The sequence below is a fragment of the Manis javanica genome, chromosome 14 (assembly GCF_040802235.1).
Source record: "Manis javanica isolate MJ-LG chromosome 14, MJ_LKY, whole genome shotgun sequence".
Classification (NCBI taxonomy): domain Eukaryota; kingdom Metazoa; phylum Chordata; class Mammalia; order Pholidota; family Manidae; genus Manis; species Manis javanica.
In genome coordinates this window covers 41,631,764-41,650,207 of record NC_133169.1, presented here as the reverse complement: position 1 = coordinate 41,650,207, position 18,444 = coordinate 41,631,764, and the positions used below count along the sequence as shown (strand labels likewise).

General features: G+C 37.1%; 1 protein-coding gene and 1 pseudogene across 1 annotated transcript; both read left to right on the top strand.

The window, feature by feature from the left end:
* Positions 1 to 1,515: 1,515 nt before the first annotated feature.
* LOC108397604 (olfactory receptor 2T29-like) lies at positions 1,516 to 2,933 on the top strand (annotated as a pseudogene).
* A 13,125-nt stretch (positions 2,934 to 16,058) lies between these two features.
* LOC118973432 (olfactory receptor 2T5-like) lies at positions 16,059 to 16,886 on the top strand. Its single transcript, XM_037023606.2, has one exon. It carries the CDS (start codon positions 16,059 to 16,061, stop codon positions 16,884 to 16,886), a length of 828 nt encoding a protein of 275 aa, XP_036879501.2.
* The last annotated feature ends 1,558 nt before the right edge of the window (positions 16,887 to 18,444 follow it).

The window sequence follows — 18,444 nt, the reverse complement described above, 5'->3', positions numbered from 1 at the left end:
CCAGCAACATAGAAAAACCAGCAGTGAATTGGAGACAGAAATATCTCAGTGCTTTTCAGAATTCCACTCTGTCTGTTTCCACGAAAAATTATTTTTTGTGTACATTAAAGCAGTTAACATTTGGAGAATCAAAAGCCTTGCCTGATAAATGGCAGTGACACTCTTAATCCTTTTCTTGTCCCCTGATATTTATAGCAAGTGCTAGAAGCTTTAAGAAGGTAAGTTTCAACTTGGAAAAGCATGTACTGGATAGAAAAAAATGGATTTCTACAAGAAATTCTTCCTAACCAGGGTTAAAAAGAATTATATGAATAAATTTATATATTTATAAAGTGTTCATATTCATAAAATAATTATATGTATCTATATACATACATAATATACATAATTCTTATGTATATATAAACAAATTCATACATAAGCACTCTATGAATACAGAAATAATCAACTCAAAATTATCAAAAGCATAAGTAGATACAAAGATTGGTGAACTGAGCTTATACATCTTATATCATCAGACAATAAAAGTAAGACCAGTATCTTACCCAGATTCTGCACAATTAGTTCTCTATATATTAATTATTTAAAGCAGCAGTATGTATGTATATTCATCAATAACTGGCAGGTTCCAACTACTTCCACTATTTTAGCTCATTTGTTCCTAACCATGCCTGAGATCATTGTGCCTCTGTACATTTTATGTAGAGTGGACAGGAGAATAGGGGTGCAGGATAAGCTGGACCCACAGGTGCAGTATGGCTTCAGACTCTGGGCTCCTAACGTTGTTCCTAGGATGTCTAAAGGGTTCCTTGGTGAGGCCCACAGGCTACTTCTAAATATAAGGCTCAATCCACCCACCCTCACTGCTTCAACATGTGACCCAGTCTCACAGGCACAATGGATTCAAACATTCATATGGATTTTCTCAAACTGTGATTTAGTTACTTTTTAAGTCTTTTTATATATTGAGGTATAAGTGACATATAACATTTTATTAGTTTCAGGAGTATAATGTAATGACTCAGTATTTGGGTACATGGTGAAAGAAAATAGTTCTTATATGGAATACAGCTTCAAGAGTGTTTAAGACCCTACCTGGATCCTCAAACCAGAGATGTTAATGAAATCCTGATTCCTATATCAAAAATTTTTAGAAAATTGATATTCTTTATTAATAATTAACTTTTGTGTTCACATTCACCAGTGTCTGCAAATTTACATTCCTGATAAAAAACATATATCATTAGGTCATCTCATGACTTTGGACTTTGAAAACTTCATAAGTTACCAATTATTCTGTTCCAGAGTTGTGAATTTTTATTTTCTGGTACAATCATAGAATTACAGGTAATATGTAACCTCAAAGTCTCCAGGACATGGAGTACCTCCACTTGGGAATAATTGGGTTGATACACAAATACACAGCCATATGCACACATACACTAAATAGTCATTCAGCAGGTGGCATCTCATGAGTGTCCCATTACTTCTCTCCTTGGTGGGCCAAGTGTAATCATGGAGGACCCCACCTGGATGGCCAACCACTCAGGAAGGTCCGAATTCATCCTGGTGGGAATCTTCACTCAGTCCAAACATCCAGTCCTCTTTGTGTGGTCATTTTCATGGTTTTCCTGATGGCCTTGTCTGGAAACACCATCCTAATCCTTCTGATATGCTCTGAGGCCCGCCTCCACACACCCATGTTCTTTTTCATCAGCCAGTTGTCTCTCATGGAAGTGACATACATTTCCGTCACTGTGCCCAATATGCTCGTGGTGTGAACATGATCTCAGCCCCTGGATGTGGTATGCATGCGTTGCTCTATGTGACACTGGGTGGATCAGAATGTTTCCTCCTGGCCGCCATGGCCTATGACCGCTATGCAGCCATCTGCCATCCTCTCTGTTACCCTGTCCTCATGAACCACAGAATGTGTGTCCTTCTGGCATCTGGCTACTGGCTCCTGGTTTCTGTGGATGGCTTCATGCTCACATCTGTCACTATGACTTTCCCCTTTTGCAGATCCCAGGAGGTCCATCATTTCTTCTGTGAAGTCCCTGCTGTGATGAAGCTCTCCTGCTCAGACACCTCCATGTATGAAACACTCCATGTACCTCTGCTGCATCCTCATGCTGCTCATTCCTGTGACCATCATTTCAGGCTCCTGTGGTTTCATCCTCCTCATCATCTACAGGATGAACTTGGCAGAGGGCCAGAAGAAAGCCTTTGCCACCTGCTCCTCCCACATCACTGTGTTCACCCTCTTCTATGGGGCTGCAGTCTACACCTACATGCTCCCCTGCTCCTCCCACACCCCTGAGAAGGACATGGTGGTGTCTGTCTTTTACACCATACTCACTCCTGTGCTAAACCCTTTGATCTATAGTCTAAGGAATAAGAATATTATCGGGGCACTATAGAAAATGCTGAATGTGGGACCTGTCTTTCAAGAAACCATAAAGTAGGAAACTGATACCAATATATTTTCCTTCACTCTACATTGTATGTTTAGAATCTTATATCAGCATTATTCTTCACACTCACATAGCACTGTGTCTAATCTAATTTTTCACCTCTTCTAAGAATTGGTTCCATGCAGTAGAAAACTTAATTTTCTAAACTTTCTCCATTCAAAATTCTTTATACAATCATTATATAAGTTATATTTACTGAGGTTGATAACTGCACTCTCTGTAGAAGAATATCCATATTCTTAGGAATATATAACAAAAATATTTATACAAAAAATATCATGTGAAATTATGAAATTGATTTAAATGATAGGGGAGGAGAAAAGTGTTAAAACAAAGAAGGTAAAATATGAGCAACTGGAGAGTCTTGGTAAAGAATGGGTGGGTGTTGTTTGTACCATTCACACCCATGCTGCTTTTCTATAAAAGTAAAATTTTCCCATATAAACCATTAAAATGTCAATCCTCCCACATTTTCTGAGTCTTTTTCTTTCCCATTTTTTATTGTAATCTGTTTGGTGACAGTGTGTGTAACACACAGTATTTAAAAACACTCTTTTTAAAGTGCTGAATCTTTACTGAGACAATATGCTTTTATTTTGTCTACCTCATCCCACATGTTCCAACTAAGGCATCAGTGGTGATTAATATTCCCCAGCAGGTAGAAGTTTTAGAACCATGGGAAGGCTATAAATTCAACGTTGAAAGAAGACTGAAGAAGATCTCTTGCATGCGGTAACATCTGCACTGTTTTGAAGTATGTAATTTATTAGAAAAATAAGGAAGGCAGGATATCAAATATTCAAACTCATTTATTTATTCAATTACTCAGTACATACTTTTATGTTGTAGTAACATAAAAAATAGCTAAATGTAATAAAAATCTGAATACTAAGTTGTTGATATACACAAGAAGTATGAACCTGTAGTTATAGTCTATATGCAATAGGTGTTATAAAGTATATGATGCTCCTTGATGCTCCTGCGGAAAGGGTGCAGCTCATAAGGACAAATCAGTTCTACCTAGACCTGATACAACTGATGATAAAGAACTGACAGCAGAACCTGGTTCTCAGTGTTAAATGGTGGCTAGATGTTACCTCAGATGAGTGTAGGAGGCTGTATCATGGAGAACTTACACAGAGACAAGATACCCCAGAAAAGCATGAACAAAAATCATACAGGTATCCAAGCAGGACTGGTAAATATTTCAGTGGCTCTCCCTTTCATGCTTTATATTGTAGACTCATTTCTTACCCTTTTGTGACCGAGAAGTTTACAAACAGTATTGAAATGAAAAGAATAACACTTTAGTAATGTTAAGTAGATAGCAATCAATTGGAGAAGTGTACAGTGGAGGTCTGGAAACCAGGTGAGTATGGATGGTGAGCTGAACAGTGTTGGTCTATGTGCACCTGGACACACTGAGCACCAGGAAGGCCTGTGGGGAAAGATGTTTGGAGTGACTGGGGCCTTGGATCCATTTCATAAAGTCACAGACCTGGTTGCATATTAACCATGAATAGTTTATGACTGTAACTATGGATCTGTAGTGTTTGGGAAACAATGTGGAAAACCTATTTCCAATATTGTTGTCAGAGTAAAACTAAACAAATTAAATATGTACACATGAAATTTAAAATAATTGAGAAGCATATGAATTGCAACTCAACTTGGTGGACTATAATGTTACACATATTTGATGGTTCCACTTGCAATACCCAAAAAGTTGAGAAGAAACTGAGCAAAATTAACCAAAATGTTGTGTGCAACCATATTCTTCCAAGAGGGGGATTATGGAAGGGCATAAAAAGGTACAAACTTGAAATTATAAGAATAAATTAGTCACAGGGACAGATACGTAATACAGGGAACATATCAAGTAATATTGTAATGTCTTTCTATAGTGACAAATGTTAACAACACTTACTGTGGTGAGTGTTTAGTATATAACTGTCAAATCAGTGTGTTTTACATCCAAATCCAATACAATATTTTATATCTATTGCATTTCATAAAATAAATAAAAATTATGACATAAGCAGTAACTTTAGGGAATCAGCCTTAATACTTTCTTTTCCTCTATATGTCTCCCCAGTACAGCAGGGGAAAAAAAAGTGAAAGTAATTAATTGGGAATATGTCAAACTAAAAAACTTTGACACAGTGAAGGATACTATCAACAATATGAAAAGGCAATCTACAGAAAAGAGGAGTATATTTGAAAGTTATATGTGTGATATAGGGTAAATGTACAAAAGGTGTAGAGAACTTATGCAACTCAACATCAAAAAAAGAAATATTCCAGTTAAATATGGATACAACATCCACATAGGCATTCTTCCAAGACATAGAGATGACCAGTGCACATGAAGGAATGCTCAACATAACTAATCATCAGGGAAATGGAGGTAAGTCACACAATCTAATAATATCCTCACATGAGTCAAAATGGAAATAACAAGTGTTGGCAAGGATGTTGAGAAAAGAGAATCTTCATATACTGCTGGTGGAAATATAAATTTGTTCAGCCACTATGGGAAAGAGTAAGAAATTTCCTAAAAAAGAAAGAAAAAAAAATCCTTATGATTCAATAATTCTGCTTCTGAGTATTTACACTAATTTGAAAGGATGCATCTAACTCTACTTTTATTCATATTTGCATACAATAACTAAGATATGGAAGAAACCTGTGGTCATCAATGGATCACATCATCTTATAAGATGGATGTGGTACATATATATATATAATGGAATATTACTCAGCCATAAAATAGTAATGAGCTCTTTCCATTCATGACAACATGTATAGACCAAGATGGAATGCTAAATGAAAGTAAAGAATGCTAGGTGGCAGAAAAAGAAAAATACCACATGATTTCACTTATATGTAGAGTCTGGAAAACAGAACAAATTAACAAATAAACAAAAACAAAAACAGACTCATAAATACAGAGAACCATCTGGTGGTTGCTGGAAGGGAGCAGGCAGGAGGATAGGTAACAGGTATAAAATAAATAAGTCATAGTGACAAAACAGTATACAATAGGAAATTAGCCAGCAATATTTTATTAACTATGAAGGTGACAGATGATAACTACACTTACAGTGGTGAGCATTTCATAATTTTCAAGCCACTGTTTTGTACACATGGAGCTAATATACTATTTTACATCATCTACAATTCAGTGGAAAATAATAAATAATAGATGAATACTATAAAATAAATGAATTCCCCATTAACAAACTTAATGGGGCCACTGTAGAATTTTGATTACTGTTATTTGAAAAATTGGTGTTTTAAACAAATATCTTTCTTCATATATATGATTAATTTTTTATGAAATATTCCCAGGGGGATATTATGACTCAAATTATCAATTACTTTTAATGTTGGTACAAATGGTAAATTTTCATGTTATACAATATAAATTTATCCCCCACTATCTAAGAAGAAAGAACTCCATTTTTTCCATTTCCATTGTGCTGAAGAGTCTCTATCCTGCCCCTCAAGCATCTCTGCTCCTCCATGTCTGCTCTGTGACCAGAGGGGGCTACTTGTCCCTCTGAATTCTGGATGGTTTGGCCAGTGACAGACCACAGAAGGGGACTGGAGGGCAGGAGCCAACTGAGGTCTGGGTATTCACTCCCTCAGCACCTTCTTGGCCAGAGTTGGCTGAGTTCCTCCATCTGGGACCAGGTGTCACCAATGGTCATCCCCCCTTACAGCTTCAGCTGCCATGGGTCCTGCAAACCACTGCTTCTCCTGCTGCCTGTCAGGACCAATGCTGCAGAGAGCACCACTTTGATGGTGCCAATGGCTCATTCTACATCTTTGATGAAATTCCTACCCCCACCCACCTCTGTTTAACCTTGACCTACTCATTAATACTGGCTACACTTTGCAGATATTTGCAATATTACCAACTCCACCTAGATTGCATGTATGTATTTACATTTTTCTAATATTTACTTAGCATCTTCATATATGTTAATTGCTCCATAGTATTTCTTAAGCTCTGAATTAGCCAAGTACAAGATTATGTTAATTTTTGAATCCATAGTTTGTGCACTGATTTGTATCCTCACAGATTATTAATATTGGTCCCTTGATATGTATGTAGTCTCCACCCCAGCTCACCAGCAGGAGGAAGAGACACAGAGCATGGAGGGAGTTGAAGCCCACGACTGATAAACACCCCACTCTGGATATCTTCTCCAGGAGCACAAACTCACATTGTATGGTGTTCAGGAGATTAGAGGGGTTGAAAAGTCAGGGACTGAGATTCCAGCCATTTGTGGAGAACAGGTTCCCACACTGGCTGCTCTGGAACAAAAGAAAGGTGTGCCCTTTGAAAGACTTCCTAACAGTAAAAGGGCTGCTATAGGGGCAAGGATTACACAGAGCTTGCTGCTCAGGAGAAGGAACAGGTGGACAAAATTGTCCCAGCACATTCAGCCTAGCAGGTTGGGAACTTTCAGGAGCTTCAGGCACTCCATCACCCTTGCGGGCAATGGACCACACCATGGTAAGCAGCCTGCCACTTCTTCCTCCCAGCCAGCACCTGCATGCAAACCTGCTACCCCAATCATTGCTCCAGGCCAGCCAGAGGGCAGCCCCACCTATGGCAACTACAGTGGCTTAACACAGAGGCTGCTCCCTGTGCATGGCTCACAAGCTTTGACAGCAGAGACAGGCACTGTGGTAGGGAAGAAGGCAAGAGATCTGTCCTCTTGGCAGGCACTGGCATGGATTACCTGTGACCCATGCCATTATTCCAGGCCAGCCAGAGGGCAGCCCCACCTATGGCAGTGCAGGGCTTAATGCAGAGGCTGCTCCTGGCATGCGACTAACTGACCCTGACAGCAGAGGCAGGCTGTGAAGCAGGGAAGCAGGAAAGAGCTCTCACCTTTGGGTAGGCTCCAGCAGTGCTTCCCTGCAAACCTTGCCATTGCGCCAAGATTATGAAAAGGCAGAAAAACCTTGTTCAATCCAAAATTCCTCAAACACAAGAAAGAGGGTTAAGTGAAACTGAAGTCACCAATCTTCCGGCAAAATAATTCAAAATAAAAGTCATAAGCATGTGAACAGAGCTACAGAAAAATATTCAAGATCTAATGAAGGAATTCAAGACAGAGATAGATACTGTGAAAAACACAGTAGCTGAAATGAATCATACAATGGAGTGATTTAAAGGCAGATCAGATGAGTAGAGATGAAAAATGGGATAGAAATTAGAGAACAGGAATACAAAGAAGCTGAGGGAGAGAGAGTGAAAAAAGGATCTCTAGGAATGAAAGAATATTAAGAAAACTGTGGGACCAATCAAAATGGAACAATATTTGCATTCTAGGGATACCAGAAGAAGAGGAGACAGAAAAAGGGGTAGAAAGTGTCTTTGAAGAAATAATTGATGAAAACTTCCCCATTATGGGGAAGGAAATAGTATCTCAGGTCATGGAAGTTCACAGATCTCCAAACACATGGGACCCAAGGAGGACAACACCAAGACATATGATAATTAAAATAGCAATGATCAAGGACAGGAACAGAGTATTAAAAGAAGCCAGAGAGAGAAAAAAGATCACCTACAAAGGAAAACCCATCAAGCTATTATCAGACTTCTCAGCAGAAACCTTACAGGCCAAAATGGAGTGGCATGATATGTTCAATGCAATGTAACAGAAGAGCCTGCAACCAAGAATACTCTATCTGGAAAGATTATCTTTTAAATTTGAAGGAAGGATTAAACAATTTCCAGATAAGCAGAAGTTGAGGGAATTTACTTCCCATAAACCATCTCTGCAGTGTATTTTAAAGGGACTGCTATAGATGGAAGTGTTCCTAAGGCTAAATAGCTTTCACCAGAGAAAATAAAACCACAGTAAAGGAAGTACACCAATTCATTATTAAACAAATGCAAAATTAAATCAGCTACCCAAAAAGTCAATCAAAGGACACACAAACAGTACAGAATATGACACCTAACATACAAAGAGTGGAGGAGGAAGACAAAGAAGGGAGAAAAAAGTTTTCAGATTGCATTTGTAATAGCATAATAAGTGAGTTAAGATAAACTGTTGGATAGTAAGGGAATGATCCTTGAACCTTTGGTAACTACTAATCCAAAGCCTGCAGTGGCAATAAGAACATATCTATCAATAATCACCCTAAATGTAAATGGTCTGAATGCACCAATCAAAAGACATAGAGTTACAGAATGAATAGACAAGCAAGACCCATCTATGTGCTGTCTACAAGAGACTCACTTCCAACCCAAAGACATACATAGACTTAAAGTGAAGAGATGAAAAAAGATATTTCATACAAAAAATAGGGAGAAAAAAGGCAAGAGGTGAAATACTTGTATTAGATAAAATAAACTTCAAAACAAAGAAAGTAACAAAAGGCAAAGAACATTACATAATAATAAAGGAGTCCATCCAACAAGAGGATATAATGATTATAAATATCCATGCACCCAACATAAGAACATCTACATATGTGAAACAAACACTAACAGAAATAGAGGGGGAAATAGAATGCAATACATTCACTTTAGGAGACTTCAATGCACCACTCATTCCAAAGGACAGATAAACCAGACAGAAAATAAGTAAGGACACAAAGGCACTGAACAACACATTAGAACAGATGGACCTAACAGACAGTTACAGAATACTCCACCCAAAAGTAGCAGAATACACATTCTTCTCAAGTGTACATAGAAAATTTTCAACAATAGATCGCATACTAGGCCACAAAAAGAGTAAAATTCAAAAATATTGAAATTGTACCAACCAACTTCTCAGATCAAAATGTTATGAAATTAGAAATAAATTGTGAAAAGAAAACAAAAAGACCCACAAATACATGGAGGCTTAACAACATACTTCTAAATAATCAATGGATCAATGACCAAATTAAAACAGAGATCAAGCAATATATGGATACAAATGAAAACAACAGCTCAATGCCCATATTCTGGGGAATTCAGTGAATGCAGTTCTTTGAGAAAATTATACAGCAATTCAGGCGTTTCTAAACAAGGAAGAACAATCGCAAATAAACAGTCTGAATTCAGAATTAATGAAAATAGAAAAACAATAACAAATGAGGCCCAAAATCCCTCAACTAAATGAGTATAGAGGGCAAGTACCTCAATATAATGAAGGCCATATAGGAGAAACCCAAAGCCAACATCATATTTAACAGTGAAAAGCTGGAAGCTTTTCCTCTAAGATTGAGGACAAGACAAAGATGCCCACTCTCCCCACATTTATTCAACATAGTACTGGAGGTCCTAGCCACAGCAATTGACAACATAAAGTAATAAAAGGAATCCCTACTGGCAAGGAACAAACTAAATTGTCACTCTTTGCAGAGGACATGGTATTGTATATAAAAACCCCTAAAGAATCCACTCCAAAAGTACTAGAACTAATATCTTAATTCAGCAAAGCAGCAGGATATAAAATTAATACACAGAAATCTGTTGCATTCCTATATGCTAATGAGGAACTAGTAGAGAGAGAAATCAGGAAAAACAATGCCATTCACAATTGCATCAAAAATTAAAGTACCTAGGAATAAAGCTAATCAAGGAAGTGAAAGACCTATACCCTGAAAACTCCAAGACACTCTTGAGAGAAATTAAAGAATACACCAATAAATGGAAATAAATCCCATGCTCATGGATAGGAAGAAATACTATTGTCAAAATGGCCATCCTGCCTAAAGCAATCTACAGATTCAATGCAGTCCTATCTAAATACCAACAGCATTCTTCAACAAACCAGAACAAATAGTTCTAAAATTCACATGGTACCACAAAAGACCCGGAATAGCCAAAACAATCCTTAGAAGGAAGAGGAAAAAGGGGAGGATCATACTTGCCGACTTCAAGCTCTACTACAAAGCCACGGTAATCAAGATAATTTGGTACTGGCACAAGAACAGACCCATAGATCAATGGAATAGAACAGAGAGTCCAGACATAAGCCCACACACATATGGCCAATTAACATATGATAAAGAAGTCATGGACATACGATGGGGAAAGGACAGCCTCTTCGATAGCTGGTGTTGGCAAAACTGGACAGCTACATGTAAGAGAATGAAACTGGATTACTGTCTAACTCCACACAAAAAAGTAAACACAAAATAGATCAAAGATCTGAATATAAGTCATGAAACCATAAAACTCTAAGGAAACATAGGCAAAACTCTATTGAATATATACATGAGCAACTTTTTCATGAACATATCTCCTTGGTCAAGGGAAACAAAAGCAAAAATGAACAAATGGGACTACATTAAACTAAAAAGCTTCTGTACATCAAAGGACAACATCAGTAAAACAAAAAGGCATCTTAACATATGGAAGAATATATTCATAAATGCCATATCTGATAAGGGGTTAACATCCAAAATATATAATGAGCTCACATGCCTCAACACCCGAAAAGCAATAACCCAATTAAAAAATAGGCAGAGGATCTGAACAGACACTTCTCAGAAGAAGAAATTCAGATGGCCAACAGGGACATGCAAAAATGCTCCACATTGCTAATCATCAGGGAAATGCAAATTAAAACCACAATGAGAAATCACCTCACACCAGTCAGGATGGCCAACATCCAAAAGACAAGAAACAACAAATGCTGGGGAGGATGTAGAGAAAGAGGAACCCTCCTACACTGTTGGTGTGAATATAAATTAGTTCAACCATTATGGAAAGCAATATGGAGGTTCCTCACAAAACTAACAACAGAAATACCATTTGACTCAGGAATTCCATTCATAGGAATTTACCCTAAGAAAACAAGATCACAGATTCAAAAAGACATATGCACCCCTATGTTTATCTCAGCATTATTTACAATAGCCAAGACATGGAAGCAACTTGTTCCATCAGTAGATTAATAGATAAAGAAGATGTGGTACATATATACAATGGAATATTATTCAACCAAAAAAAGAAAACAAATCCTATCATTTGCAACAACATGGATGGAGCTAGAGGGCATTATGCTCAGTGAAATAAGCCAGGTGGAGAAAAACAAGTATCAAATGATTTCACTCATCTGTGGAGTATAACAAGGAAGCAGAAACTGAAGAAACAAAACAGAAGCAGATTCACAGAACCCAAGAATGGCCTAGCAGTTACCAAAGGGAAAGGGGTTGGGGTGGGTCGGTGGGAAGGGAGGGAGAAAGACATTAAGGGGCATTATGATTAGCATGCATAATGTAGGGAGGGCACAGGGAAGGCAGTATAGCATGAAGAAGACAAGCAGTGACTCTATAGTGTCTTACTATGCTGATGGTCAGTGACTATAATGGGGTATGTGGTAGGGACTTGATAATAGGGAGGAATGTAGTAACCACAATGTTGCTCACATGAAACTTTCATAAGGTTGTATATCAATGATATCTTAATAAAAAAATACTAGACAGCTACATGTAATAGAGCAAAACTGGATTAATGTCTAACTCCAGACACAAAAATAAACTCAAAATGGATCAAATGCTGAATTTAAGTCATGAAACTACATTACACATATTGTAATATAAAATGTTACATGTCATTATATCTCAATAAAACTGGAAAATTGTAGAAAGAAATAAATTGAAATATAGAGAAAATTAGGTAGCATTAAATTAACGGATTTCATATAAAGAACAGAATTAAGTATATAATCAGTCATCCATCCAGGATAAAGATGTGAAGGAAATGAACTTAATTTTACTTTCAAGCGCCATGATGACTAGTGGTTTTGTCATTGACAAATCTATTGAATTACTAGTTTCAGATTCTTTGTCAGTGAAAAAGAAAAAGTAACAGTATTTCACAAATTTTCATTGAACTTTAAAGGAAAAAGTATATGTATTCATATATACATGAACATATTCATAACCAAGAATTTATTGCAGGTGTTGGGATTTGTGATTATTGTTAATATAGGTTTAGCTTTTCATACATGTTAACATTAACAGTAAAAGATTATTTTTAAGACATAAGAGAAAAATCCAAAAATTTTAACAGGGCTTTCCATTAGCTTAGTTAGCTCTTAATTGCATTCCTCATCAGAGTCTCAGAGGGGATTTGTCAAAAGAAAAAGCATCCACTCAATGGGCATAGTAACGCCAGGGATGACGTCACTCTCCTCCTTATTTGTACACTTAACCTGGACATGTGCCATTAGCCCATCTGGATGGGATGAGAAGCATCACCTGATGGTGGTCTCAACCACAGAAGTAGACAGAACTTCAAGGGGAAAGGGTAATTATTGTATTGACTGTTCTTATTTCACATTTTATTAGCTGAAACTGTTTTCTCAATTTTGACCTATCTGCATTTAAGAAGGAAAGCATGTATTCTTTTTCTTACAAATCTGTCTATATTGCATGTATTTATTGCAATATATTAGGAAACATTTTTTTGTTTTCCAACTATTTGTGGGAAAAGGAATATATACATTCATCCCCATTTACTGGATGATGTATTTTCTTTACTTGAGATTGAAATCTACAGAAGTAGAGCTACTATCTTAAATGGAGTGGGAATGATTACTTGGGGTTGATTTCTGAGGTTTATAAAATACTAGAAACAAGTGTCTCCGTCATACTTATAGTTCCCCAGGAAAGCTGACATGGGTGCCCAACACCAGGTTGTCCCCGATGGAGGGAAGGCCCTGCTGTCAAGAGACCTGGGGGAGAGGCACATCCTGTGGGGCCGAATCATGGGCTGAGACAGCTCTCACCCCACTTGGTTTGTGTCATTAGGCAAATACTCTGAGATCCTGAAGCTTTTATCATGTAAAAGGACAAAGTAAGCTGAGTAGGTAACTCACAGGCTCCTGGGAAGGAAGGAATTTGCTGATCATTAGGACAATTCCTGGAATGCTGTTAGCTTCAAATAAAGGTTTGGCACAGGCCACAAACACTATCAATAACCTCAACTTAAAGATGCACTAAACTGTTTCCATGAAACTCAAGGAGTTGCATTAGACTAAGTCTGCATGGGGTGGGGGCCGCTGCTGAGGGTGGTGCACACAATGCTCCCTCTAGGTCTGTATCCCACGTGGGCTGCTTGCTGTGGCCTAGTGATGCTGATTCCCATTTACTGAGGTGCAGCAGAGATTTCCCCAGTGACCGCAAATTCCCTTCCAGTCTCCTTCCACTTGCTCAGCAAACAGCTGAAGGTCTCACATGACTGGTGCCTCTGCTAGCCCTCATTTAGTTTGATCACAAGTATAGACTGGCAAACAGGTCTGTTTTGCAATTAACTGGACTGTTTTTAACTTTTTCATAGAGCTCAGAATCCATATGCCAGTGATGTTGCTGTTTGAATGATTAATTTTCTAAAACGATATGTCCATATTTCTTGGATATTTACATTAAGAAATTGAAGTCACTGTGAGTGTTGTCTGCTGCTTAAACAGCCTAAATAAATTCAATTTATTAACAATTTGATTATAGTGATTAACATTTGTAATTAATGCAGTAGTATAAAATATATTTGATATGTTAAATATCATTGGGAAATATCCCTGAAAAATAAACACCTCTCAACTCTTCCCAGAAAAAGGACCCCATATATTCCCCTTTACTGCATTTTAACTTGTCGGAAACTGAAAATCTGCAGAGATCTAATCTTCATGAGAAAATACAGATAAATTGTCACTGGTTCCCTTAAGAAAGATCAGATATCTTTTGCATCTATCATCCATTTTATTTATATTGTAGTTACTTTAAAATTCTACTTTAAATCATATTTATATAACATGTGTTCCTGAATAGACTGATTGTGACCTCCCTAGGTGTAATGAATTTTAATTTGTCTTTGATTCAACTTCAGATGAATCAGAAGCTGCCCGTGAGCAGCAGGACCGAGGAGCCAACGGGGAACTGGAGTCAGGAATCTCTCCGTGTTATTCCGTTTTCCTCTTTGCATCTCAGTTTTCATGAAAATTATCTTCTGTGTACATTAAAAAAGATAACCTATGGAAAACAAAAGCTTTTCTGATAAATACTGATGACCCTCTAAATCCTATTTGTTGTCCCCTGATATTTACAGCAAATGGTAGAAGTTTTAAAATGATGAATTGCAACTTGGAAAAACATGTACTACATAGAATAAAAATGAACGTCAGCATAAAGTTCTGCTTAACCCGGACTAATATAAGAAATACATTATATGTGCATATTCATTTATATTTATATACTTGTGTTTATTAATTTAAAGTTTTTATAATTATAAAAATTATATATGTCTATATACACATGTAAATATGTATAATATAAGTATAAATACATAGACAAATTCATGCATAAACTCTTTAGGAATACAGAAATTATGAAATACAAATTATCAAAAGCGTATATAGATACTAAAACTGGTGAACTGACCTAACTGCAATTTATATCAGTATACAAGAAGAACAAGAGCCCTCGCTTACATATATTCTGCACAATTCTCTCTCTATATATATTAATTATTTAAAATAGTGGTATACATATGTATTCACTGTAACTGGTCATTATCTAACCACTTCCATAATTTTAGCTCATTTATTCCTAACCATGCCTGATATAATTGTGCTTGCCCTCATTTTATGTAGAGTGGAGAGGGGGATAGGGGCGCAGGTTAAGCCGGACCCACAGGTGCAGTACTGCTTCAGTCTGGACTCCTAATGTTGCCCCTAGGTTGTCCAGAGGGTTCCTTGGTAAGGCCCACAGGCTACTTCTGAATATACAGCTCAAGCCATCCAATTTCACTGTTTCAATGTGTGACCAAGTCTCACAGGAACAATGGGTTCAGACTTTCATATGGATTATCTCGAACTGTGATTCAGTAACTTTTTAAGCCTTTTTAAAAACTGAAGTATAAAATTGACATATAACATATTAGTTTCAGGTGTACAATGTACAATGTAATAACTCAGTATTTGCATGCACTGTGAAATGCAAAATCTTCCTTATATTGAATGAATCTTCAAGAGTTTTAAGAGCTTAATTGGGTATTAAACCAGAGATGTTAGTGAAATTCTGTGTCCTATAACAAAAACTTTAGAAAATGATATCGCATCTTTAACAATTCACTTTTTGTGTTTGTATACACCCATGACTATGCAAATTTCCATACTGGATTAATGACATATATCATGAGGTCATCTCATGATCTTGAACTTTGATAACCTCCAAGTTCCCAATTATTTTGTCCCACAGTTGTGAATTATTAATTTTCTGGCATATTCATAGAATTACAGGTAACGTGCAACCTCTCAGTCTCCAGGACCATAGGGTTTCCTCCACTTAGCATAACTGGTTTGATACACACACAAACATACACACACACACACACACACACACACACACACACATGCCCACACCCTAAAGAGTTATTCAGCAGGTGGCATCTCATGAGTGCCCCATTACTTCTCTCCTTGGTGGGCCAAGTGTAATCATGGAGGACACCACCTGGAAGGCCAACCACACAGGAGGTCAGAGTTCATCCTGCTGGGAATCTTCAATCAACCCCAAAACCCAGCTGTCCTTTGTGTGGTCATTTCTGTGGTTTTCCTGATGGCCTTGTCTGGAAACACCATCCTGATCCTTCTGATACACTCTGAGCCCCGCCTCCACACCCCCATGTACTTTTTCATCAGACAGTTTTCTCTCATGGACGTGACGTACATTTCCATCATTGTACCCAAGGTGCTCATGGACCGGGTCCCGGGTGTGAACACAATCTCAGCCCCTGGATGTGGGATGCAGATGTTCCTCTATATGACACTGTCAGGTTCAGAATTTTTATTTCCCGCTGTCATGGGTTATGACCGCTATGCAGCCATCTGGTGTCTTCCTCGTTACCCTGTCCTCATGAACCACAGGGCGTGCATTCTCCTCGCATCGGGCTCTGGGACTCCGGCATCTGTGGATGGCTCCTTTTTCACTCCCATCACCATGACAGTCCCCTTCTGTAGATCCCGGGAGATCCATCATTTCTTCTGTGAGGTCCCTGCTGTGATGAAGCTCTCCTGCTCAGACACCTTCATGTATGAGACACTCATGTACCTCTGCTGTGTCCTCATGCTGCTCATCCCTGTGACCATCATTTCAGGCTCCTATGGTTTCATCCTCCTCACCATCCACAGGATGAACTCAGCAGAGGGCCGGAAGAAGGCCTTTGCCACCTGCTCCTCCCACATGACTGTGGTCACCCTCTTCTATGGGGTTGTCGTCTACACCTACATGCTCCCCAGCTCCAACCACACCCCTGAGAAGGATATGGTGGTGTCTGTCCTTTACATCATACTCACTCCTGTGCTAAACCCAGTAATTCACAATCTCAGAACTCATGACAGTTCTAAAGAAAGTTTTGAATTTGGGATCCACTTTTCAAGAAACTAAGAAGTAGCATGATTTCATGTTTTTAATTTTTTCTAAATATTATAATTGTCCTGTCTTATAATAATGCTATTCCTTAGACTTTCATACCATGATGTCTCATCTCAATTTCACAGCTCTTTTATGAATTGTATTTGTGTTCTTCAAAATTCTTTTATTTCATACACTTTCTCCATTCAGAGTGTTTTTAAACATTTTATTCTATTAATGTCATAATTAGTGACATTTATAATGAAAATCTCATGCAATACCAGTGAGAATATAACTGGTGCAGTTGCTATGGACATCAGTGTGGCATTTTCTCAAATAATGAAAGGAAGATTGGCCATATGACCCTGAAACTCCAATATTAAATAATTCCCAAAGGAGACCAAAACACATATCCAAATGAAATCTAGTACATAGCAACATTATTCAGAAACATCAGAATATTGAGAAAAGCAATATATCCATCACCTGATGAATGGATTAGTATCATGTAAACATACAATGAAATATTATTTTGCATTGTAAAGCAATTAAGTTCTGATGCATGCTTCAGCATAACTTTTGAAAGAAATATGCTATGTTTAATAATATAGTTACAAAAGGCCCTTCATTATGTAATTCCATTCTTATGAATCTCCCAGAATACATAAACCATGGTGGCCAAATTTAAATTATTGTTTGCTTAGGGTTGGAATGGATGAGTTAGTTAGTAGGAGGGTCATAGTTTACTGGTTTGGATTTCTTTTGAAGTTTGTGAAAATGCTCTAATTAACTAAAGAAATTGTTACAAGCAGTTATGAATGCATTAAAGTGACTTGTGTGTATATGACCATCTCTCAAATAATGTGTTATATAGTTATTACAGATGCATTCCACAGATTCAAGAAGGTAGTGAAAGTTTTGATCATGTAAGAGACATGGTAAATATACAAAGAAAAAGTTGACCAACTAGTGATGCAATTATTACATGTGAGATGAAAAATACATGGGATTGAAAAAATATCCAGGGCATTTCAAAATGAAATAATAGTAAATATTAAGGCATAATAAGTAAGACTATCCAAAATGATATGGAGAACACAAATACTAGAAAAAATATCTATCCAATTTGAGAATATTTAAAATATTTTATATATGTAGTTACTATATCAAATACAGAAAAAATAGGTGGATATAAAAATGATTTGATGAAATAATGGAGAAATAATTTCCATGTTTGAAAAAATGATGAATTCACTATTGCAAGCAACAACAAAAATTCAAGCACAAGAAGCATTCTGAAGCAAAAAGATGTATCATAATTAATAAACATATAATCACTGATGAAAGAGATTCATCATAGAGACAAAGCATATAACTAGTAATAAAAGACACATCATAGGAAATTATGCAGACCAGGACAAGTTTCAGCAACATATAGAAAACATTGAATTTTAAAATTTAACTTTGAACTTATATCCAGTATAAATGTCCTTCAAACCTGAAGATGAATTGTTCTAAAAGGATAACATTGTAAATGTCTTCAAACAATGAATATATTGGAAAAACTGATAAGATTCAATTTTGGTAGAAT